Here is a 26256-nt window from a genome sequence, read left to right on the forward strand (position 1 = left end):
GTCTGCCACTGGAGGCTCAGCCCTTCTTTCATTCAGCAAAATGCTCAAATGGCCCAGGTTAAAAAAATAATCTGTGCAAAAATACTGGAGGATTACATGTGTACGTCCAAGTTTTGTGCGGGCAGTATATATGGCTAGCAAATGGGCATATTATAGCTTTCAAGGTGAGAATAACTGCTGTCATGATTCGTTTAAGAAACTAGCCCAAAGGTCTGAACCTGTCCAACCTGTAGAGCAACTTTAGAAAGTTGGAATGTTGACCATCAAAAATATTCGTACATATTTGGTGACCAAACTGATCGATTGTTTGATGTGATGACTTTAGTTTTATTAATAATACATATAATCTCTGGGATAGAATCATATACATCCATAGCCCCATGGCAAAAGGGGAATTTAACACTGTTCATATTCTGTTCATATTTTTTTTTCAATTAATCAACTTATGGCTGTCCAGAAGGAGGACACCCGTCCCCCTGGGCGTGTAACAGATGCAATTCTGGAGACTTCACTTGCAATAGAGATCCTTTTCACCCATATAAATTTACTTTTGACTTTTCAAAACATTTGCTGTGTTTATGAATGGCCGATAAGTCAATAGTTCTCTCTTTTTCACTTTAAACTGGAGTGGAGAACTAAAAGTTTCAACCCCTAACTTGGTGATATTATGTTTTCAAAAATGTCAAACCGTTGACTGACAGTCACTATGAAATTGACAAGATTTATTTCAAAGTTATAATAATTTGCTAAACTTGGGACCAGAGCTCCGCAATTGCAGTTTCTCCAAAACTAACAAATGACTCCTTCAAACTGTAACTGAACTTTTGGCATCTTTTGGGCCCTCCACGGTCCATCCTGTCATGTAAGAATGGATGTTATATGTATAGTTACTCTGCAGTCTAGAAAGAGGATTTCACATGCCTCTCAGAATAAATGCCATCTCTATTTCATCCAGTGTGTAATATATTATATATATATTATATAATATAATATCTGGGTGTGAAACTGATAGTTGATAGTTTAATAAATTAAGTGGATTGATGCATAGACGCGCGTGCTCAGTGATACCTGATTCAGCATTTTTAGGCAGTAACAGAAGCATCTTTGATACTGGTGCCAGATCAAATCTATCTTTGAATGTCTTGTTTAGAGCAACCTGCAGTCCAAAACCTCAAATGCACAGTTTACAGTTATATAAAACAGAGAAAAGCAGAAAAATGGAAACATTCTTTAAACTGCTTGGCACTTTTTCTGACTTGATTATCAAAGTAGTTGTTCATTTTAATGCTGATCAACTAATCGACTAGTTGTCGAAGCTCCACTTGAAAGCTGAAAATGTCTCCTTGAGCTCTCTTCATTGTAACTGCAAGAGCATACTTTCTGACTTCCGTTTTTTTTTTTTTTTAAATTTCAAAGGTGACAAACAGTGAAAACTGTTAGGCACCGCTTCCACTTTACTTTTCAGTTTGTAGTAAAATACTGCTTTTATCTTTGTCAGCAATCCAATCTTTTCCAATTTGGTTCATCCAGCAACATTAACCCTTTTTGGCAAACCCTAGTTGTGTACGTGTATTTACTTGCAGTGTACTGGACATAGCTTTGTTGGTGTTCTTTGTGTGGCAGGCAGCACCAAAACATTGAGAAAGCATGGGCTGTTTTGGTCTTGCACCGCTGCACCCACCTTTCAACTCTCATTTTCTAGAGAGTGAATAAAGACTATTGCAGTTGATTTAAATCGCAGTGGAGATCGGAAACATCTGTGTGCCATTTACAAACAGCTGAGAAATGTGAAGTTTCTTTGTTCGGCCTGTCTCGTCCTCAGTGGGCGGTAGTATTATCTCGCCTCACCGACAGTCCTCGCTCTTCAGCCAAGGTAGCTCATCTTCTTAGAGGGGTGACAGGAGCTTTCGCTGGGCAATAAAGCAGCCCGACACCAAGACTGACTCCTCCCCAACCGCTGCCAGAAGCCCTTTCTGTCTCAGTAGACACACACACACACACACACACACACACGAACACATGTATTCAGTAAGACATTGCGCGGCGTCTCATGTAGACCTGCTCTCTTTGAAGTCCTGGATGAAGCGCGGGGTCTTAAGCACACTGAGAAGATTTTAAGTGCCAGGCTGCAGATGGGAGGATAAGTGTTTTTTTTTCTTGAGTTGAAAAAGCCCTAATTCTGAGAAATTTTGGAAGATCTGTGAGGAACTCGTAGCTGGCTGCCTTGCTCTTCTACTCTGCTGTTTTCTCATGCACTTAAATTTACTTTGTTTCTTTGATTTGTAAGTTTAATCAATGCATCAAGGGAATCAGAGAGTCCTTGTGAGGTTTTTTTTTTCATTAATTTGTAATTGCAAAGGGATGTTGGTGTATAATTTTCCCACAGACCTATAGTCTGATGATACATTTCAGGGCTGGATGGCTCATGCGGGATACCCCAAATACTCATAACTGAGTCTCATGCCTTGAACCATTAACTCTTACTGGAAATATTGTTATGAAACTGCACATTTTGAAATTTATTAGGGATGTGAGCCGGCGAGTTGATTAAATGTTGCTACCCTAGTTAGCATAAAACATACTAGTCAGGTTAAATTATTAAAATCATTATTATTATTTTGTGCAGTCTCGTTCACCCACTGAAAATACTGCTGTAATAATCAGGCACATTTCCAAAGATTTATCTCTAAGAATGTTTTTCTCAATAGATGGTACTTGTTAGGTTTTATTTATTGAGTTTGTTGTCATGCTTTGTAGAATAATGTGCAGTGTTCATAATGCATGGTGTCAAGGGCCTCAGATTTCAGCAACTCTTAAAATACCATTTGGTTATTGAATAATGTGATTAATAATTAATAATGCATGGAATATTTTTTATGACAGTGTTTAACATTATAGATTACATTGTGTCCAATTTGGACTCTTTCTGAGTGTTTTCTTACTTTTGGATTAGTCAGCTGGTCTAAGTTTTAACTTCTGATTAAACATCAAAGAAATTGGTCAACAGGTTGAATCAGATTTGCCTGTTCGAAATGTTTATTTGACAATTTAAGGGTTTTTTTTCATCTCAAGTTTTAAAGTTTGAACAGGGCTCAGCCAGACATTTATTGTGACAGCGGCAGTCACGTAATATAGTAAACAAGCGTAGTGCTCAAATATCGGATCAAAACTGTGCAACAACATTTTTTGGAAAAACAAGACATAAAACAAAAATCGTAGTTGCTGTGAGCTATATATATATATATATATTCACCACTTTTCAGCCTAGTTTTTAATGATTTGCTATGACAGTGAAATGTATTCACACTGTGCTATAAATACACAATAACACGATGAGCGTGAATTTTGTCGGTTGGGTGTTTTGTTTTTTTCCCCCAGAGTGCCAAGAGTTAAATAAATGTTCAACTTAGGGTGAGAAGGCAGAGTTCGTCACTGTTACGTCAGCCGTCCATTCACGGATATTCTGCATCCTAGCAACCAGACGCAACCAAAGCTTCTCTGCTGAAGAAACACTGCGCATCCAAAGTGCTCTCAAACGCTCCCAGTTGGGCTTTTCATGTAAAGCAGCTGACGTTTTCAGCAGAAAAAATACTTTGGTGGACACGGGGCCTTCAGTCTCTTCCTCTGTACGCAGCCTGTGTGTCTGCAGCTCCCTCAACCAAAGAGAAGCGTGAAAGTCAAGAGCGCTCAGGCAGCAACAAAATCTTGGGACCACTATGTCCCGAGAAGTACACCACACAGGACACTGACTAGCAAAGAAAGAAATAAACAACTGTTCGACTTTGGAGTCTTTGCAGCGACAGTCGTCTGAAGGGTCTCTCAACCGGTGATTCGAATCTCCACCTTTAACGGGGCAGCCCTACAACAGGAACATCCTTAAAACTGACTATGAAAAATGTAATTGAGGAGGATTTAGACTACATAAATTTATCTAGATGAATTCAATTCATTATGGCAATTTTCTGTTTCCACAAATGTGTTACAAGGAGTATTATCTAATGGGCTTTGCTTCCTTGGTCACATTTGTTATTGACAAAGCCTTGGTTGTCTGACACAAAGCAAAGACATCTCCCTTTGCCATATCCAGCCCACCGTACGCTGATCTGTCGCTCACAGCCACAGATTAGCAGCCTGTCTTTGATATTTATGTTAATGTGTGACAGTTTTTTATGGTGCTCTGGTCTCGTGTCAGGATGTGTTTGCGCCTGTGGCTACAGGCCAGTGCCAGGCTTGTTTTCATTACTAAGGTTGAGTGGGCGTGTCAGCGCCAGAGGTGAGAAATGGGTAGCCGGTCTTAAACGGCAATGTTCACGAAGTGGGGTTTCCTTCTCCTTTGTGTGGCCTGTGTGTATGATCACCAACCCCCTGAGTGAGCATCATCCAGCTACGTAGCGTTAGCTCGTGTTTAAATACAGTCAAGTGTAATATTGTTGCCTTTTATCGGTGTGGCAAAGCAGTGGCAGAACATACCCTAAATCTGCTGGCTGTGTCTCAGCTGAGGTGTAACTTATTGAGTTGACAGTGATGGGTGGCACTTGATGCCGTCCAATCAGCCACCTCAAACTGACCTGCCCTGCAGGCCTCTTACCCTAAACCCTTTCCTCCCTCTGCTCTTAACTTATTGTATCTCACACATCCACACGATGCTCATATCCACTGGAAAGAGACAGTAAGCCGTTCCTTTCTTTCAAATTTTAGTGTCTGTCTGCAAAAGATGAATACTAGTTTTTCGCCCTCTCAGATCATGAAGCCTTACCAAATTTTTTTCTTGTCATTTTCTCTGAATAGCTGTGGTCTTCATAAACACTGTGCAGCAAATCACTGTAGTCCTAAGTTTACAAGTGCCACTAATTCTGCACATCTTGAAGTCATCAGAGCTCTTCTTATAAAGCACCATATTAAAAGTTTTACAAATGCCCTGCCAATCAAATGTGTAGAATACAGTCCAGTTTTTAAATGTGGCTTCAAATTTTATTTACTGTGTGTTATTAACCTTTAAAAAACTTTTCTTTTTTTTTTTAAACAAAAGTTCATGTAAGCCAAATGAGGACCAAGAATTAAATCATGAGTCCGTGTCTACACTGAGGCAGATGATTTTGAAAATGAAGATGTTGTTCTTCAAATAAACTAAAACATGTGAAAAGGAATGCAAACAAAGATAAACAATAGTAAAGCAGTAAAATATCAGCTTGAGTGGGAGTTCACAGTCCTGGTCTCATCACGTTAGACCTCGAAAAAAAAGTGAACCACAAACTTTAGATTAAAAAATGTGCAATTATTTGGCTATAATGCACATGGCAACCATTGAAAGTAAGGGGGCATAATTCTCAAAGCTAAGACATTTGTATTATCTGAGATAATGTTGATATTTTACCTATTTAGTTGAGATCTCGCATTAGGAGTTTTTGCATATTGGTCATGGCAGTACCTTTTTGGTTGTTTTTGATTGTTTCAATACCCTCCTTAATTTTTTTCCCATTTTCCTGCTGCACACTTGCTGCTTTGCACGTGTTTAGCCTGGTCTCTCATGAGTCTCATATGTCCCTTTAGAAATGCCACGATAGCATTGTGACACTGTGAGAGGGGGAGCATCTCACCCTTTCCATCTTAATCTCATCTCTCTCTGTCTCTGGTAAGGCAGTAACAGCCTGCTGAACAGCCTGTTATTATCTCCCAGTCTGAAGAGTCTAATTGAAGATTTTCATGTGGCTGCTGAAAAGCTTAGGGTGAATTACAACCGGCAGCAGCAATGTCCTCTCCAGGTGAGAATAGTGTGACTCAAGTGTTGGCACTCTGTGGTTAGTGGATGCTTCCGTTGTCACTTCTTGGCATGCTTGCTGCTGGATTTGCTCATCACATCCTTGTTGTACAATGAGCAAATTCAAATCGCACTGTCAGTCTTTTGAAAAGGATACGATGCTGAAGGCACGCGTTCTCCCTCAGCTAGCTTTTTGGCTCCTCCGTATCCCTCCCTCTTAAATTTCTGTGGTCTCAATCTTGTTGCTGAAGAGGCCTCAGGCAAGACACAGGTGCTCGCTCTCAACTATTCATGTCACCTGCTTTACTTTGAGACTTGTTGCTTCAAACTTTTGTGCTGAAAGTGGCTATAATATTGCCACAATATTTCATTAGTAAACAGCTTGGATTTCTCTCCAACCTGAGTAACTCAGACACTGAGCCAGTGTGTGGCTGCTGTGCTGATAAGATCTTTATTGGCTGACATATATGGGCGCGCTCACACCCTCACGTGAAGGACCTCGGCACATGCGTGTGATTTGGACTGCAACCCTCGTTATTGTTCTGTTAATGTTGAGTGTTCTTGTTTACTTCTTCTGCACAGCCACAATTTTGCTCTTAGTTGCAGCTTTTTCTTTACACATTTTTCTGTCTGAGGCACCTTTTTTTATTTTTTATTTTATTTCTTTTTTTCACCCAGATTTTCTCTGCAGTAGATGAGCATGCTTTTTCTTTTTTTCTTTTTTTTTCTTTTTCTGATGTGTCATGTTTGAAGTCAGTGACGTGCAGGAAAGCGGGTTAGTAAATGTTAGATAGTGCATGCAGGCCAGTTCAAATGCTGCTATATTTTTTATATCTTTTACTTAATTGATCTCTTTTTTTTTTAACACCCTGTGAAAACTAATTTTTAACGATGCTGGAGAGCTGTTTGGACTGGGATGGACTGTATTTTGTGGAGTCATGTCATTGTATTGCACCAGATGTCCCAGTGATGTATTTCCATAATCGAAGTTGGAGCTGGTAAATACCTGCAGATTCTTTTGCCCTGGGAGTGAATGCCAATTGTAACCTTTCTCATTAAATACAAAAGCCAGATGTTAGTGGTAAATTGACCTGCACTTTTCTAGTTGTTTGACTACTCGAAGTCCTTTCACACTACGAGTCACAGTCACACATTCACGCACTGGTGGCAGGAGGCTACCGTACAAGCTGCTACTCAGGTTTTGGAGCATTCACATGCACTCACATATTGATGGAACAATGGAAGAGCCACTGGGAGCAGTCTGGGGTTTAGTATCTTGCCCAAGGATACCTCAACATGTTGACTAAAGAAGCTGGGCATTTATCTGCCAACCATCTGGTTTGTGATCCACTCTACTGCCTTTAATAGAGGCTTCTTCAGCTCAGAAATGAAGAAGCCTCTAGGATTAGAGGTGAATGTCCTCAAGAAGCTCAAGCAAGTCCAGTTGCCTGTTATATAGTGTGTAGAATTACCATGACCTGAATGACTGAGAATCTTCACTAAGACTTAACAAATTAAAAATTTTTTTTTTATTTAATTTATTTATTTTTTTCAATTTTGTATTGTCTCTTGAATATAAAACATATGAATAATGTATTATTATTTTTTTAGTTTAGATCTTCATTATTATTATTATTTAAATTTTTTAAAGCAGAAAACCCCTTATTGTGATTAAAAATCTCCCTTATAAGAGTGTCAGGAAGCAGCACATTAAACAATGTTGCAGACCCTAAACAATAATAATAATAATAATAAAAAAAAAATACTGCATTTTAGAAAATGTGGTCAATATATCCTCAGTCACATAGAGGCAAATATAAAGTTGAAGCATCTACAGTCTGATGCACCTTCCTTCATCTCCTCCAACAGTACAGTGTTTGTGAACCAGTTATCATGGCTAATTCTCATTTCCCTCTCTCTCTTTTTCAGATCTTGTGTCTCTGTTTGACCTGGAAAATGACCTTCCAGATGAGCTCATCCCCAATGGAGACTTGGGAATGGGAATGTCCTCTAACGGCGGTCCAGGTGGAGGGGGTCCAGGTCTCAACTCCATTGTCCCCGATGCAGCTGCCAAACACAAGCAGCTGTCTGAGCTCCTGCGACCAGGAAGCTCCTCCATCTTGGGAGGTGGGCTCAACTCTGCCGGTGCCCAACAGGGTGGCATGGTGGGAAGCCAGCTAGGTGCTGTGCTTGGTAAAAGTCCACTGGGGCAGGGGTCTCCCAATCACCAGTCTCCCCAGGCCCAGAAAGGAGCTGCAGCTGCTGGACAAGGCAATGGAAGCGCGGGCATGGGCTTCAACCAGGCCATGTTGAACAGTGGGCAGGGTCACGGGGTCATGGGCCAGACGGGACAAGTGATGAATGGGGCTCTGGGACCGGCAGGCCGGGGTAGACCTGGCATGCAGTACCAGGGCCAGGGCATGCAGGGGGCACAAGTGGGTGCTGGACCTGGTGTTGGAGGCAGTGTGCTGGCAGAGACACTCACCCAGGGAGGGCCACAGTTGGGTGCACACAATGCGTTGACTGCTCAGCAAGCTGGAAACATGAACAAGGTGAGTTTCAAAATTCAGTTTAATTAGTCTCTCAGACAGCCGAGGTGTCACCACACCATCAGTACCTATTTACTTTATTTAGCCAAAGACATTTTTTAGATTTAAAGTCCTTGTTACTTGATTTGCCAACACTTGAAGCTTTCTTTGTAGAAGAGCTTGTCATTTCTATCTGAATTTTTTTAAAAACAAAAACAATAGCGTAAGGTGAGTTTAGCACAGTGGTTTCTAACTGGTTCAGTCATGGGGTCCAGATTTCTCTTAAGTCATTAGGTCCACACATAATAAATGACCACATAGGTAATTATATTTAACAAAATGGCTTAGAACACAAAGAAATAAAACATATTGCAAGAATAAACAGGAACAGCACTTCAAAATAAAAGCTCTTTGCCAGAAATTCACTGTATTTCAAAACTTGAGACATTCACAAGTCAATTGGGGTTCATTCAGAATTGACCCGTGACCCACTTTTGGACTGCGACCCACCAATTGGAAACCACTGGTTTAGCAAGTTAACCAATTCATTTATTTTAGCAAATGGGCTGTCCCTTTCTAAAAAACAACTGTACAGTAGTTAGAAATATTTTTAATGCAGCAATGTCATAATAGTAATGGGCTTTTGTCAAGTTTTATTTAGTTTTGTTTTAAATCCAGAAAAGTATATGAAAAGTGTTATTTCTCTTGCTTATTCCTATTGCTAGCTTGTCGCCGGTTATCCCTCCGTCACCATATATTGATTTGTTCTTCGTCGGTCTGCTGGAGCAGGCAGCCATCCAGTTGAGGGGGTCGAACTCTTCATTCGAGTGCATCAGTCTTTGCAGGTCTAACTTGGCCCAGCAGAGTGTTTCATGGCAGTGCTGATGTGTTCATTACTCAATTCCTATTCCTTACTTATCTGGGAATCAGGGCTCAAAACAATGGTGCCAGTCCACCTGGAGCATTTAAGTGTCCTGTACAAAGGGGAGAAATTCCAGTGAAAAATCAAATTTTATTGAGCTTAAAAACAATGGATAGGCAGACTATACAAAAAATGACATCATCAAGGCATGTGGATTTGTCATTTTTATTGAACAGTAGGCTACTGTTGCTTATACATCAAATTCCAAATAAAATGAGTTCCATCAATAGTTATTACTAAGTCTATTTTTAAAAATAAACTAATAAATAATTATCTGACTTTCGTGGTGAAACAATTTCCCCTGTGGTGATTAAGAGTTGCTCAACAGAGAGATATGCAGTATTAGTGCCATTTTTTATTGTTTTTGCAAATTAATTAGTTTGTCCTGAGCTTTGTAAATGAGCTTTATTGATGGGCTGTAATGAGGTATATTGTTACTTTATATATGACAAAAATGACACAGTTTTAAAAGAAATTATTGAAATACAGAGGGACAATTAGGTGCAGTAAGGGGCACAGCATTTTCAGTTAAGATGCTGTGGTTTCTATGATACAGAATATTTGCATAAGTAAAAAATGCCGACACAGGGTAGAGTACCTTCTTGCTCTAGATGAAGGGAAGCATGAAGGGAGAAAGGACAGACCAGCTGGTCTGTGTGGGTTCAGTATTCATTTCTCCTTTGTTGTTATTCAGCAATGTGACGGTTGGTCTTTGTGGTAATACGTCATTGTCCAGCCCCTCCTCCACTGTGATTGGACAGCTGTGGTAAAAGTGACAGTGATGAGCAGCTGCAGTGTTTTATCCAAAGATTCATATTTTTTAACTCTCTGCGACCAGAAAAGACCAGCGAACATGCAGTAGACGTCAAGCTCCTGGCATTTGTAACAAAGTGTAAACATGCAGCACTCCAATGGAAAAAAAAAAGAAACAAAGTGAATATAGTGGTTGTGGCATTTCGTTGTCGTCCCCTTGGTTGACTTGTCAATTAAGCAGTATTGCAGTATTAAGGGAATTTGGACAACCCTAAATAAATGATATGCTATGTTTATTTTTGTTGGAGCAACATACAAACACAAAGAATTTCCTTCAGCTTTACACTTTGCCATATGAGTGAGCGTCAGCCACAAAATCCATTTGTAGGAACTTTTGGTGGATGCCCTTTGTTTTTATTCCTGTCGCTCACTTTGAAAGCACCACAAAGAATGACATTTGTATTTCACTACAAAAATCTTAAGTGACAGCTGGTTGGAGTGAGATAACTAGGGCGTTTAAAGTTCCTGGTAAATGACCATCACCAATAACAACCTACTTGTTTTTGGCTATATTGCATGTCATTTCCAGTATATATCACAATCGAAAATGTGTGTTTTCTGTTTAAAAAGAACAAATGTAGAAAGGTAGCAAATACTCACCCATATTTTCCGTTGTTATTTATCCAGTTTGAACTTAAGAGCACAGCTAAAGGACATCTGGTTTGTTTACATGATGTAAACAAACCAGATTTTTCCTTAAAAAAGAAGAAAAAAAAGGATAATGGAAACCCGACTGAGAATGAATACAAAAAATACAGAGAACTGCAGTTGTGTCATGGTACTACTTAGGGAATCTCCAGAGGCCCCGCGATATGAAATTATCACGATAGATAATTAAGTCACAGTACAGTATTGTGATTTTAAATGTTTTGCAATATGCTGATTATTGCGATAACATACTGCGAATTATTACTTTTTTGTTCATCTCACTTTGATCATTTTTATTGCAAAAAATGTATCTACTACAGGGAATAACCAATTGATTTTTTTTTATTATACCAAAATTTTTATTTGTATTTAAAATATTTATAAAAATGAAATGAAAAACACAATTACAATACTTGGTGTCCATATATAGATACAATATTGCAACACAAAATATCCTAATACTGTGTTTTGTCGGCTTCATCCCCCACCCTTTATACTACTATACACGGTGGCTTTGTTATTTTTGTTAGTGAATGAAAAGTACTTTACATGATGAGCTGCTGATTGTATTTCTATGTAAATATTTCTACTTTGAAGTGCTGAAAGTGAGAAAATGTTTCTCCGTGTCTGAGAGTCTCGGGGCTTTGTGGTTTGACAGGAAACCAAGGTTAAACCAGCACGCTTGTTCTCACTAAGATTATTTCAACAGACATTGCCACATGAAACAAGCCCCTCCTTTCTCATATAGACATACAGTATACGACATAATCCCTGCCAGTTTTTCTTCGCATTGTGGTACAAAAATTAATTGCTTGTTGTGTGCATGTGTGTTGATGAGTTACATTATAATCCAAACAATTGCCTTTACATTATAATTTGATGCTAGGATTGTGTGTGAGATGAGGAGGTGAGGAAAGAGGAAGACACAGATTTGAACCCCGTGTGTTAGCCTGTAGTTTGAAGATAAAACGACAGAATCTGGCACACGTCATATTTACCTTGCACAGCTGCCATCAGAGAAACATGCTGCCGAAACGTGGGAGGGTGATGTGTTGGCTTTTATGTTCATAGCGGGGGAAATGTAGCTGGCTTCACTATTACTTGAAGAACATAATGCACAAATGATACAACACATGTTTATTTGGCTTCCATTTGACAGTGTTTGATATGGCAGAGAAATCCAATGTCCAATTGGGCAAACTGCCCTCCTAGGTTGGACTTCATCACATTTTTTAATCAGGATTTTTAAGTTTTTCAATGTAAATGGTCTGCATGTATAATAGTAAAGAGAAAATTAAACTATTACTAATTACTGACCCAAACAAAGGCCCAAAATTCTCATTATTAGCTGTGTGATTGATATATTCTTCCACTTTTTGCCTTTGGCTTACATTGACTAAGGTGATTACTAGGGATTTGCAAGGGATGTCAGGTGTAATTTTTTGACCTAAGTCGGAGGAAAAATTAGGGTTTTATAGTTTGATGGGTTTTTTTTGTTTTGTTTAATAACTTTGGATGTGAAATCAAATTAATATTTTAAAATGAAATGATGTATTTTATGTTTTACCATATTTCCTTTGGTCAGTTTGTGCTATAAACACATTTAGATGTTTTGCAAACAATTTTAAATTGACACTTTTTATACTAAAAGGTATCAAACCAAAAATGTCAAAGGGACATGTAGCAAGACGGGACGGGTGTAGTTTTGACGAGGTGTCGTGTGTGACCCTCCGGCGAGAAATTTAAAAGGCATCCAGCAGCAGTTAGCAGCTAATTTGAAGAAGAGGGACAGCAGGCAAAAATGTCTGTAATTTTGGGGAGACAGTGTGGTCCGAGGGCTTATTACTCTTTGAGCAGAGGATAAGATGAACTGCCATATAACAGAGACAGTAAATGATCGTTCTTGCCACGTTATGCCATTGTTATTGTTAAGAAAGTGTGACCTGGTGTGTATGTTATGTTACACTGTTGTGTTACACCACACAGCCTTAAGGCATCTTTTGCTTCATTCATGCTGGCATGCTGTCTATAATCACACACTGGGGGAGCATCAAGCATTCACTGTGTGGGTCTGCATGAAAAAGCAAAGCCGTCATATTAAGGGTCTTCGTTGCCGCCCTAAAAAATGCTACTTAGTGATCGATTCATCACTAGTTCCTCATCAGGACTGAGATGGAAATGATGCACAAGTGAATGTTTCTGCGAATGCTTCTTGTTTTTGCTTTCTCTTCTATTTAAATCTTTATTTGCTAGTATACTCTCTTTTTCCGCCAACTGTTTCCTTTTTCCCCTCTCTCTAGCATATGCCGTCTCACTGTGGGCCTTTGGCCTTTGATAATGGAGCTGTAAATCATGTTTAGAGGAGCCAGTTTGTGTTGTTGTTGGGGTGGGGGAGGCGGCGTAGTGAGGGAGGAACAGAGGAGGGCACGCCAAGAGGAGAGGAAACACTGGAGGCTTCCTGTGCGACAGTGCCGTCCTCTAGCCTGGCGACACTCCTCTGTGATAAGTGCAGATCATCAAGTGGGAGAACCCGTGTGTGAAAGGAGGATGAGGCTGTGCTCATGTGTGAATGGGAGGGAGGCAGCAGGCGAGCATCTGTGTGTTTCTGTGCAGCGGAGGGGGGAGGGGCCAGCAGCAGCGCAGTGCTCTGCTCAGCTGTTGAGCAAGCTGGTTTTTCTCTATGTGTCTCCTCCCGTTTCTCTCTCTCTCTCCGCTGGGCAGGGCTTGCTCCGTCTGCCTGAGCACTGCTGGCAGTGGGGAACCTCCGCGAAGCAAAGCAGGCTGCTGCTTTGGACAGCGCGGAGAAAGGCAGGCAAAAGTAGCAGACAGATGCACGCTGAGGGCCATCGGATTAAATGACTTCTGAGGACCTAACAAGAAATCTAACTATTCCCTTTGCCGGGCCAATTATGAAATAAAAACGATGAATCTTTACTGGTTTTTAAAGGGACTGGTCAATTAATTTTACCTTTACAGTAGGAGTTAATTCAGCTTCAAGATACATTGGAGGCAACATTGAGTTGTTTTAAGCTGTTGAAGTTTTTTCTGCAGTCTCACAACATGTTTACAGTGTAAACTTAAAGCTTCAGGTCACTATGACTTAAGCATAACGGTGAACACATTTGGGGAAGAAAGCAATTCTCTGTGGGCATCGAATTCTGCAATATGTAATTTTGATGAGTACTGAAGCTCACACCGATTATTTTTCAAACTTAAAAAACTGTACCATGCATTGACACAAAGTGCAGGTAAAAGATGTATTTACTGTGATGGTATGTGGTGTGATATGCAGATTTTCTGACCTGCCTCTGTCCTGATTGCCCACTATAGATGGGGATGTCAGGAGCTCCATTTGGCCAGCAGTATGGTCAGGCCGGGGTGCAGCAGATGGGGGCAGCAGGCGTCAACGCCCAACAACTCCAGAACAAGACAGCCCTTTCCAACAACCTGCCCCAATTCCCTGCTGAGTTGAAGGGAGCTGGGAGTGTGCCAAACATGGTGAGTGTCACTTGAATCTTAAATTTGTCAAAGCCTCATTTTGTATTAGCTTAGTTACAGGGGTGAAAATTCGTCACCTTTTGGCGAAAATTATCTTTTGAATACAAAATTAGTCATTTGTGAGATTTCTGTAGATCCAAGGGTTGAATCCAAAGAGTTGAATGAGGTTGCGAAATGATTAGCGCTACTTCTATAAAATCTCCCCATATGCAATTTTTTCACTATCTCTACTTCAGGCAGCCAGAGTCAGGGACCAGTAAGCATTATAAATACGACATCCCTAGATAAAGGCCTTTGCACACTGAGTCTGATACGTTTTATTGTTGTCGTTGCGTAAATTTGCAATACGACACAAACTGAATAATTTTGCTCCCTCACTGCTCTCCACTGGAGTTACCTGTCTGGCTGTCACCTATGGATGTATTATAGGAAGTCTGGATACAGTCATGGAGGCGGGGCCCCATTCATTCCTATGAGAGCTTCTCATTGGCGCATGAAGCAAAAACAAAAAAGCTCTTTTTCCAAGTATGAAATATGAAAAAATACCCCGATCTACTGACCCATAAGGCATCCTCACTTGAGACTTACGGTGGCAGAGCGCGGCTGAGTGTGACCAAAGCGGGCAACTTCCGTCGGCAGAGTCACTGACATCCGGTTTAGGCATTTGCTAGCTTGAATGACAGTCTAAAAAATTGAATCTTGCAGCTCTCTTAGACTTTCCAAATGTCATCGAACTGGATGGCTTAAATCTAGATAGTAAAAAAAGTCATTTAACAGGAGTTTTCGCTCACAAAAAATTATTTACTGATTTTATAGACGTCTCTTTCCCAATGTAAATCAATAGGGAAAAGTCTTCGTGGGCCAGTGGGCATCATGTGACCGACCTGAACGTTGAAATTCCACTTTTGGCCACTGCAATATTTGCATCAGAGCCTGGCGCACTTCCTGCGGGCTTGCTGTCACCACTTTCTGCCCTTGTCTTGCATTTGGTACCATGGCTACATGAAGGAGCTGTCCTCCTTCTCTGTCTCCATGCTGTCTTTCTCTGTGTGCAGTCCTCAGCCCTCTATATCATCCTCCTCCTCTTCATCATCTTCCACCTGAATATTACTCTCTGACCTGTTGAAAGTATGCTATGTGAGTAGAGAAACGATACTATGAAACATGTTCCTCTGTCTTGTCTTTGATGTGACGTCCTTTAGATTTGCTTTATGCTTCTTCTGTTGCTTCACACGGCATCTACTCTGCAGACATGAGCACACTGTCTGCAACCATCAGCCTTGTGCTTTCATAAAAGGAGCTGTCGAAGAAACGTTGACTTGCTGTTATAAAGTACCCTTTGTTACCTTTGTTACCTTTTGTTACCTTTTGTGCAGTTTTAAGCGTTGGAAACAAAGCAAACACATCGTGCACACAGTCTCGGTAAATACAGTAGTAGTTTACGCTTTAATTTGGCTCTTATGTTTGTGTCATCCTCCTCTGTAAAGTTTGCTATGGTTTCTGCCCAAACTTGAGCTTAACACTTTGTGTGCACCAGCAACATTATGAAAACAGCAGCAGCAGTTGCAGATCTCCATCAGTGTCTACTCTGGATCTGCTCAGCCGCAGTTCCCAAGTGTGCTCCGAATTGCAATGCACAGTGTAGTTATGTATATTGATTATTACCAATAATCAGAGTAAGTAGGTCTGAGCATTATGGCTTTAAAATATTATCATAATATTTTAAGGATATATATCACAATACGTGATATATATCGCAGTATTTTTAAATGTCCTTTAAACGAATGTTAACTACTACAATAAAAGAATTATTGAGCAGTAAAGTTAAAGTAGCTACTGTCAAATAAAGTTGAATACACTACTGTCATATTTAAATTTAATAAAATATGGTTAGAGGGAAGTTAAATCAAGTATTTTCATAGTGAAATTTTAAAGCGTTTTGTTATGATAACAACTGTTGGTTGTTAGCATTAGCAGAGAGTTAAACAGATATCTCAACGCCTTAAACTGTGTGGATTCATTCACTGTGAGCAGGCAACAAACAAACAGCTCGCCAGTTCACTCATTACTAATATTTGCAAGTCACGCTGGTGCTCCATGGTCACAGAATATGACTAAATAGCCATGATCAGAGCTCTGCAGGCACAATCACGTGCATCACCTGCTCACGGTACCGCCACTACCGCTCATTAAGTTCACTGTAACCTGGAAACAGACAAACAGCTCTCTAGTTCATATATTAATTGTATTTGTGAATTACGGTTGTGCTCCATGGTCGCAAAATGTGACTAAATAGTCACAGCCTCGAGCCCTGCAAAAGCCCTCCTGTGTGTGTGCGTTTGTGTGTGTGTGTGTGTGTATCTGTCTGTCTATGTCTGTGTCTGTGAGAGGTGGAGAGCCATAGTAGAGAGCGAGAAAACCAGAATGCTGCGTGCTTATAAAAACGACGTAACAATTTATACTTGATGGTTGCGATAAAGATGCATTATATGTGTCTTATTGGACTGTTTGTTTCATCACAATACATTGCATTATATGTATGCATGTAAATGTATCCACACAGATTGGGAACCAAATGATAAAACAAACAAAAGCTAAACTGATTGTAGTAGTAATGTTTGACATATTAAATTAATTTATTGTAACACACAGATTAGATACTAATCCTGCCAACCTTACTGTTTAGGCCTAAGCTTCAGGCAGCGCACATATTATCTGCATACAGCTTGTCTGATTAGATAGTGCTATAACCACATTATCTGTATTTCTTACTTGCACTTAAAAACCTTGCAAAAAAACTGAAAACTGCATTAAAGGCAACATATTTGTCCACTCTGATATTTGTGAATATTTGCACTTTTGTCCAGTACAGACTTAAACTCTTTGAAGGCATAAAGGAAACAGAGCCTGGAGCTATGCAAATGTGTTTGGGAAGCACGAAATGCAAGTCCAATCATTCTGTTTTTGACAAAGTTAATATTTTGATTTAATAGATTTTCCTTGTTTAGCACTTGCCTCACATGTCATGCAAAAGAAACAGTTTTCTCCATGAATTTAATGCATTACAGGGTGAGAAATTGATAAACAAAGTTCATTTGGAGTATGAGATATTCCTTTAGCTTTCCATCCAGCCTTCTCTTTCTTCTGTTATCTTCATTTTAATTACTCCTTTTCCTTTTCCGACATCTCCAAGCCCTTGCCATACATGAAGATAATCTTTGAATCTTTGATCTGTGCCTAATGTGTTTTTATTTGCGCTCTTTTGCAGTCCCAGATGCAGCAGCAGGTAGCATCGGTGGGCATGGTCCCCGGGGCTGGTGGTGTGTCGGCGGGCCCAACGGCAGACCCCGAGAAGCGCAAACTCATTCAGCAGCAGCTGGTCCTGTTGCTCCACGCACACAAGTGCCAGCGGCGGGAGCAGGCCAACGGGGAGGTGAGGGCCTGCACTCTGCCCCATTGCCGCACCATGAAGAACGTCCTCAACCACATGACCCACTGCCAGGCTGGCAAGTCGTGCCAGGGTGAGTGAAAGAGATATGACGAAGCCAAATCTTTCATTTTTAACTGACTTCTGTTTGAATGTTTTCACCTGTGTGATCACAAGAATTCAAACTAGTATCTGATAAAGAAATGAACCCACTTAGATTTCTATCCAGAAACGTTAACTGCACCTTGTGTGTTGTTAGCAGCTGTAATCAGAGTATGTAATGTGGGCACGGTGCCAGTAACTTAACATACTACAGGAACAACTCAGCAAAAGGTGTTGATGACTTGTTGTAGTTTTGAGTTCACCCAAGCTGCCAAAAGCGCAGGTCGCCTTCAGCTCTTTATAAAACAGCTCGCCAATATTGTCCTTAACAAAATGATTTATTGATCTACACGTAGCTGAGGACTGCTAAAAGAAGTTTTGTTAAATTTGCATCACGAAGTCACACCAAACAACCAAATTACTTTGCTGCTAGACAGATAGTGCAGAAGGAGTTATTGTGATTAAAGAGTCTTGATTAAAAAAGATCAGTATTGTTGACCCTGTTTAACTTCTGTTTAATAGAGGCAGCATGATGCGAGGTGAGTTTTAATCGCTTAAGTTGCATTGTTTCACACTATGTGAAGCAGTTAGCTCTTGTGTTTCATTACTTAAATAGAGCCACTCTTCACTCTTGACCTGCTAAGCCCTGAATGCTCCCGTGACTGTGACAACATCAGCAAACATTAATTTAATCTTTTTTTGTAAACGGCTGTCATGACGGTTGTACTCCATTTCCTCAACTGCAGTGGCAGCAAGCAGCTGCCTTCTGACAGCTGTGGTGGAGTAAGCTGTAATAAAGGGGTCACTAGAGGTTGATGAACTTTGAACTCTGATATTTATACTGTTTATACTCTCAGAGTAGATTCAAAGATACATTTATGGTTTCACAACGTGCACAACTGCTTTTACATCATTATTTGCATATTGTACTTTAGCAATTGAGTTTTTTTGGCTTCACTGTATTTTAAGCAGACATGGTGATGGGTTTGATCACTTTATTTCACTCATCTTTATTGTGGCAGTGTATGATTTCAGTGTTTTCTTAGTCTGTTTTTGGCTTGATAGCTGGCTGCTGTGTAGGTCATAAACACTGCCCCCTCGATGTTAGTGGATTGAACATTGTCCAAACTAAAAGATCAAAAAACATATCAAAAGATTTGATCCCAAAGATGTTTAGTTCTTATCATGCTGATGTTTGTTCAAGTGTTGTGTCTAATAAGTTTGGTTTTAAATACTTATTCGATGCTATAAAAATGGGCTTTTGACATCATGACTGACAGCTATGTGTGCAATTCGGTGTCGTCGCTATCCTTGACAGTGCTTGCAGTTGGTCAGATGGGTGTATGGGCAGGAACTTGACACTGTGGAGATTGCCACTGAGCAGACTTTGGCTCCAAATGACCATCAGCACAGGACAGCAGCAGCGGTATTAGGGATATTTTGGCTTTTTTTGTGCACTGAGGATGGGAGATGCGTTTTCCATCTTTATATAGATCTTTGGTGTTACTCTAATGGCTATTGATCTTTCAAAATATATAGACGCTGAAAGCCATGGTTGCCAGCAGTCCTGTGTTTTGTCCTCTTTTTGTTTATAGCCATTCTATGACTGCCTTTCATTCATTCTGAATCTGTCGTACGCTAGGTTCATTTGAAGTATGAGTAGTTGCTGTGACATTGACAGCACATTTAGATGCAGCAGCCAGTAGCTCCTCAAATCCTTGCTAACACCATGGCCCCTTCTGCTGATGCACAACTTTTCTATGATAGAGAAGCACTTATCAACATCAGGAAAAGTTGTGTGGAGTTTGGACTAAATGCAGCAGACTTCACGAGGATCTTCACCAACGGCATATGCTGAATGGACAGTCAGACCAGGGGGGAGAAACGAAACTGAAAGCACCGGATGAAGAGAGGGAGGAGAGCCGGCATCAGGGCAAGGCTGACCCAACTTGGACCGAGAGCTTTTCCTCTACCAAGCCTTCTGGCTAATGTCCACTCACAGGAGAATAAAGTGGATTAGATGTGATTGAGGCTCACTCAGCAACGAATCCTAGACTGCTGTGCGTACATCTTCACAGAGTGATGGCTAATCCCTAACATCCCTGATCAAGCCTTTGGGCAGGATGGGCGGAACTTGTTCAGAGCCGACAGGTCACAAGACTCTAATGTAAATTCAAAAAATGCATTGCAGGAATTGAATGATGCCATCAGCAGCACCCGGATGGAATTTTTCATAGCAGCTGCTGATTTTTATCAACTCATCCTTCAACTCCAAAGATGTAGCAAGATCAAATACAACTGAAGTTTAGTTTTTTAAACTTTGTTTAGAAAATGACTAATAAATCTAACTTCTACCTACTTCTACCTTCTAATGGACGATGGCTGCGCAGCCTCCTCAAGTTGCACAGGGACTGCCTTGCACCTCCCCAGAAATTTAACGGCATGTCGCGGCAACGAATAAATGTCACATACTGCTGAATAACTTAATTATCAAACCTTACACTATGTCTTTGTTTCACTTTTATTTTTCCCCAGTGGCTCACTGTGCATCATCCAGACAGATCATCTCCCACTGGAAGAACTGTACGCGGCATGACTGTCCAGTCTGCCTGCCTTTGAAGAATGCTAGTGACAAGAGGAACCAGCAGCGTGAGTAACTCCAGCAGCTTTGCTAATATTCATTTATAAAAACATGTAAAATGCATATGGGTTAAGTTCAAGGTTAACACAGAACCATAATAAAGAATTTCTGAATGGTTTTTATTGAGGATTCAATAAAAAAAGGGAAGGAAAACATCTTTGATACCTTGTAAACTGTTCATCAAGGCAGTTGTCACTCAGCAGCGAGCCTCCAGTCATTGTGTATGAGTGGATAAAGTGCTGCCACCTGCAGGTTGTGTCTCCCCGCCTCAGCGCTGCACTGGTTCGCTGAATGCAAGAGCTGGAACAGTCAGAGGATTCCTCTAGAAAGGCTGGACCTGTAATCTGACACCCAGGGGAGGGGCTCTGTGGCTCTGCTATCAGTGGGGGCAGGGTCTTTGGACAGCATGCTCTCTGATTGGTTAAAAGGCCCTATGACAGATTTAAATCCCCCACAGAGGCAGCATGCTTCCTGTCAGCAATCAACACAGCAGGGAGCAGTGCTGGGATTTTAGATGGAGGCCTGCTCTGGAAGATGGTCTTTTGCTTGAAGACATTTCTTCTTGAAAATAAATATTTTCTCTTTTACACAGGAAAAAAAAATAACAGTTGGTATATATAATGATTTTACATGTTTAAAGAAAAAAGAAAATATATATTTACAGATAGCATATTTATACATGTGTCTGTAGACATGTATTTTTTCTGTATATATAGATACTTTTTATACATCAAAACTATTTTTATTAGTCAAATGTTTGTTTAACTTGTTACCTTTACTTTTTTCTTATATTTTATAACCAAATAGTATTCAGTAATCTTCACATATGATGATGCAGAATTACAAATTGATGTTCTTATTTTTTAACAGTACCCCCCCAAATATCACTTCCCTGCTTATAACACAAAATAAATGAATTATTATTATTACTATTATTATTATTAGTAGTAGTAGTTGTATAAGTATACAATAAATTATATAGTATAGGTAGAAGATTAATTGTACAACTAATAAAAAGGCATCTGGTAATTTGCAACCTAACCTAGGGTTTCTGCAGGTCTTTAAAAGGTTTTAAAAGGTCTTCATTTCAATTGCATAAATATTGGGCCCTTAAAGTCATTAAATTGTATTGCATTTTAATTTATTAGGTCTTAACAGCCAAATAACAGTCCCATCCATCGTTAAATTTCCTGTTAAAACGAGTCAAGCTGGTATGCTTTGAAAATCAAATCTTTAAACCCACAACTTAACTTAATGCTGTCTTTTTACTTAATATTTACACTGTCAGGTTAGCAAATGAAGATAAACCTAAATCTCTCTAATAACCATATTCCTTCCTACCTCTGCATAGGACCACATATAACCTACTTAACTTTATACTTATCTCCAATGCTTGAATGAGAAAATTATGATTTGTGTAGAAAAACAGTCTAATATTTGATTAAAAAAGTGATATTAAAGCATGAAATTTTGTAGTCTGATACCTGTAGACACCATCACCTAACCCAAAGCATTACTTGCAGTTGCCTTGTATGTACCCACACTGCATATTTGCCTTCTCATACAAGCACTTAATGTACCTAGATACGCACGACTGCATGCAGTTATTTGTGTTTCATACCCATGTATGTTTTCATGTTTATAAATTAGAATCCATCAGAAGTTGTAGCTGCTGTTTAATTATCAAAGTGTGTTAATTAAATGCTTTATGTAATACTGCCAAACAATGTTTTTATTTCCTCCTCTTCTCCCTCCAGCCATGCTAAGTTCTCCCGGGGCTAGCCTGCAGAATGCCATCAGTACAGTGGGGCCTGGCCAGCCCAGTGCCACAGCCATCAACAGCGCTGCCACACACATCGACCCCAGCTCCATGCAGAGGGCCTACGCTGCCCTCGGCCTGCCGTATGGGAACCAGTCCCCTGCTCAGGTCCAGGGACAGGGTCCTGCTCAGCAAAACCCCCAGGGCTCTCAGCACCAGCAGCTGCGAAATATGAACCCTCTAGGTACAGGAGAGATTGCTATTTTATAGAATTATGCACAGAAGATAACACCATTATAAATCTGTTGCTTAGCCATTTTCTTGTTAACCTTTGTGAATGATGATGTGCGTTTATCAGGCACTAATCAGATGAACCAGATGGCAGGAGGCATGGGTGTCCCCTCTTCAGACCAGGCTGGCATGCACTCCGACTCCTCTCTACCATCCACGCTCAACAAGTGAGAATCTTATGTGATGTAGCTGACCTTTAATTCACATATGACGGTTTAGGGAGCTCTATGATCCCTCGTTTGGTCCTGTCAACCAAATCAGCTTTGAGTGCATCTGCTGCTGACAAAATATGCATGATTCAGTCTGTTCTCTGTTCCTGTGATTTTTTTTTTTTAAATATGATTTTAAAAATGTATTTTGGAGGACAAATATTTTATAGCCTTGAATTACAAATTCTAAAAATAAAACCTATGGAATTATGGCGTTATAAATATTAAATTTTTTTGTAAATAATTGTTTCTTTCTTTCTCTGTCTTGTAGTCAGCTGATGCCAGATGGGTCGGTAGCGGGAGGCATGGGAAATCTGCCCACTGCCACCCCTCTCTCTGCTTCGGGGGTGAGGAAGGCCTGGCATGAACACGTCACTCAGGACCTGCGCACCCACCTGGTGCACAAACTGTGAGTCCAAAATTGAAACAAATGTGTGATAAATACTGTACAAATATAAATAGTGCTGTCACATGAAAACAGAGTAGAATTTTACGCTCCATGTTTGTTGCTGAGTTTTGTATTTTTCTGTCCTCTCTCTTCAGTGTACAAGCCATATTCCCCACCCCAGACCCTGCAGCACTGAAAGACCGGCGAATGGAGAACCTGGTTGCGTATGCACGCAAGGTTGAGGGTGACATGTACGAGTCAGCTAACAGCAGGGTAAATAATATAGAACACACCATATATCGTCACACTTTTACAACCTGAGTGCTGTCATGCCATCCTCAGTTTTTAATCCTAAAGCCATTCTGTTGTCACTATGAGAGCAGAGAATTTAAACCAGAACTAGAGACAGAGGCTCAATCCTTGTACCACCCCCGCCCCCTTTTTGATGACATACAATGCCAAAGTTTCTGCACTTGTTACCGCTCATCTAATATCAGTATTGACTTGCAGGGTAGGAGCACAGGCTGCTGACGTTAGTCTACAGAGCACTGCTAGCTGCCTCGTTCTGAAGCAGTGATATTTTTAATTGATGCCATGTTTGATCGATTGATAGCTTGAAACTTGTCGCACCTGTTAATGTAAATACCAGTATCGACAACTACCGATGACGAATCAGGTTCTTGAAGGGTTGTCCCATTTACTTTTTGTAACCTTGTTCTGAGGGGCAAGGTGGCACTTGAAAATGACGGGTAGGAGTAAAAATAAGAAATTGGATTAAACCCAGGACACTCACTCATTCTTCTTTTAAAATTGTCTCGTTTGCCTTTTGTTTCTTCTCGTCCTCTCTCTAGGATGAGTATTACCACTTCCTGGCAGAGAAGATATACAAAATTCAGAAGGAGTTGGAGGAGAAGAGACGCTCACGGCTCCAGAAACAGCCTGGCATGGTGGGCACAGCTGGGCCACAGCAACCTGGAATGGCTCCCAACGCCATGGGGCCAGGACAGGCCGTCCGACCTCCCAGTAAGTAACCAAACTCTCTGCACTCTGGGTGACAAAAACTAAAGGGGGAAGACGCAATTTAAAAAAAAATTGTCTTTTTCTCTCCACCTTTATGCAAGCACAGAGCATTTTTCGTAACTGATGGAAACAAATACATAAACGCTATTATATCGTGTCCTCTCTCAGATGGACCTGTGCCTATGCCCAACATGCCAAATCAGATCATGAACCGTATGCAGGTGCCCCAAGGTATGTGTTCAATCTTTGCTTTCTTAGCAGGTGTTTTCCAGGGAAAGCACTCCATATGTGCTTTTGCGGCTAACCTTCGTAGGTCTTTGTTTAAGATTGCTATCGTATTTATGTTTAAATGTTATACAGATAGCTGGTAAGCATCTCATCATTGAAGTGAGTCAAGTTTCTTGTGCCGACCCGATTGTTTAAAAAGCTGGATGAATTTGTCAGAACTGTGGCGTTAAATTGAGCTGGTTCAGTGCCTCTTCCAGCCCAGTAGGACACGGAATATTAAATTACAACTCCCAAGTATAATAAACAAGTACATAATTGTGTGTATCTGTTCCCACAGGAATCAATCAGTTTAATCCAATGGCAATGCAGAATGCGCAGATGTCTCAGGCACCCATGGGAGCACGTGCTCCCTCCCCCATGAACCATCCACAGCAGATGAACATGAGCTCCGTCCCAGCGGTTAGAGCTTTCTCTTCTGTCTCCCTGCTTTACTTCTCCTCTCCTCTCTCTTTAAAACAGTCGTTTAAAAATTGGTTCAACTTGCTCTTTTTTCTGAACCATTTTCCAGTTTTTTGTCACTATGTTTGTTTTGTTCTCTCAGATGTTCAGTTCATCTTGAGCTGGGCTGCACAATTAATCAGATATTAATCATCACGATCATCACGATTTTGGCTTTCCACAATTAAATGAGCTTAAAATTTGTGCTCAGAGAAGACTGTCAAATCGTCCGCCTCGTAAACTTACAACCAGCCTTCACTTTAAAAAACTGTCATGCCGTTTTATGTGTACCCTGTAGCAGTAACCAGTGAAAAACTTTGCGATTGCATACGGGCCAAGCAAAAATCATCTATCGATCAACCATCATCATCTGTTGTCAAGAAGTATTTTGTATTTAGGGGACAACAAATCATGTGCAAAGAATGCATGAAACTTGTGTTTGTGTGAAAAAGACATTAAAGACATGCAACTAACTTGTTGCACCACATAAAAAACCCCAATTTGCTTTGGGATGAATTCATGATGGCCAAGAAGAATAATGTTGCTAACTTAACCTCACTAAATCCCTGCCTTGTCCAGCATCAAGTCAGACATCAATAACCGCGACGCCGTACAGCGCGTCACGGTACCATGACAGCCGATAACTGATGCATTTGCATGCCATTCTGCCAAAATATGTGTCCAATAAATAGGGCTTTCTTACAGTTGCATTTTGTAATGGCATATTTACTGTTAGTTGAATTAGTTAGCTGAATTTTGGGTACAGTTTTAAGAAGACCGTAATTATAATTCTTATTTTGAAAAGATTTGAGCATTAGCAGGAATGCAGCACAATGTGAAAGTTAAAGCATCACTTTGTGAATTTAATTTAAGTGCAATAAAAGTATCTCCCTAAAATGTATGAATAATCATGAAAAAATAATTGTGATCTCAATATTGATTTAAAAAAAAACCCAGATATTCATTTTTGCCCTTATTGTACGGCCCTACTCTCTTACAGTGATTGCTCATTTCTTTGACACTACATAAATATGGAATTTGCTTCCTCTGACTTTTGATCTGTTGCCATGCCGTGTTTTGATTCAGCACATTGTTTTGTTTGTAAGTTACACCACAGGGCGTTCAGCAGACTGTTGTAGTGGTAGCATACTTGTATGCTGCATTCCATTCACTTTATTTTACTTGGCAGACACTGGATACTATAAAGGCCTGCTGCCATAATGACTTGACTTGATCTGTTGCATCTCACTTCTCTGTCTTCAGATGGGTATGTCCCCGTCAAGGATGCCTCAGACTCAAGGAATGATGGGTAGTCATGCTAATAACATGGTTTCTCAGCCAGCCAACCAGGGCCAGTTCCTGCCACAGGGCCAGTTCACTGCCGCTGCAGGTGGGACGATGAATGTGAATGTAGGCTTGGGCCAGCCCCTACCACAGGCTGCTGTCACACAGGTGAGGAGACTTGTGTTGTGCTTCATCAGGGTTCCCCTGGACCCTTAAATAGTCTTTAAAGGCATTTAATTCAT

At 40.4% G+C, this 26256-nt stretch overlaps 1 protein-coding gene across 8 annotated transcripts in view; it reads left to right on the forward strand.

Moving 5' to 3' along the window:
• The window catches only part of crebbpb (CREB binding lysine acetyltransferase b), a 47244-nt gene that overhangs the window by 2235 nt on the left and 18753 nt on the right, over nucleotides 1-26256 (forward strand). For all 8 annotated transcript variants that reach the window (XM_042505213.2, XM_042505217.2, XM_042505215.2 and 5 more), the window contains exons 2-13: nucleotides 7688-8310; nucleotides 14000-14167; nucleotides 17436-17688; nucleotides 20232-20345; nucleotides 22095-22340; nucleotides 22455-22554; nucleotides 22868-23005; nucleotides 23140-23257; nucleotides 23836-24007; nucleotides 24173-24235; nucleotides 24570-24691; nucleotides 25994-26182. In XM_042505213.2, the coding sequence (XP_042361147.1) occupies nucleotides 7688-8310; nucleotides 14000-14167; nucleotides 17436-17688; nucleotides 20232-20345; nucleotides 22095-22340; nucleotides 22455-22554; nucleotides 22868-23005; nucleotides 23140-23257; nucleotides 23836-24007; nucleotides 24173-24235; nucleotides 24570-24691; nucleotides 25994-26182 (2306 nt within the window). The remainder of the gene's footprint in view (nucleotides 1-7687; nucleotides 8311-13999; nucleotides 14168-17435; nucleotides 17689-20231; nucleotides 20346-22094; nucleotides 22341-22454; nucleotides 22555-22867; nucleotides 23006-23139; nucleotides 23258-23835; nucleotides 24008-24172; nucleotides 24236-24569; nucleotides 24692-25993; nucleotides 26183-26256) is intronic.

This window comes from Plectropomus leopardus, chromosome 18 (genome assembly GCF_026936395.1).
Source record: "Plectropomus leopardus strain MGB_pleo_1.0 chromosome 18, ASM2693639v1, whole genome shotgun sequence".
Lineage (NCBI taxonomy): Eukaryota > Metazoa > Chordata > Actinopteri > Perciformes > Serranidae > Plectropomus > Plectropomus leopardus.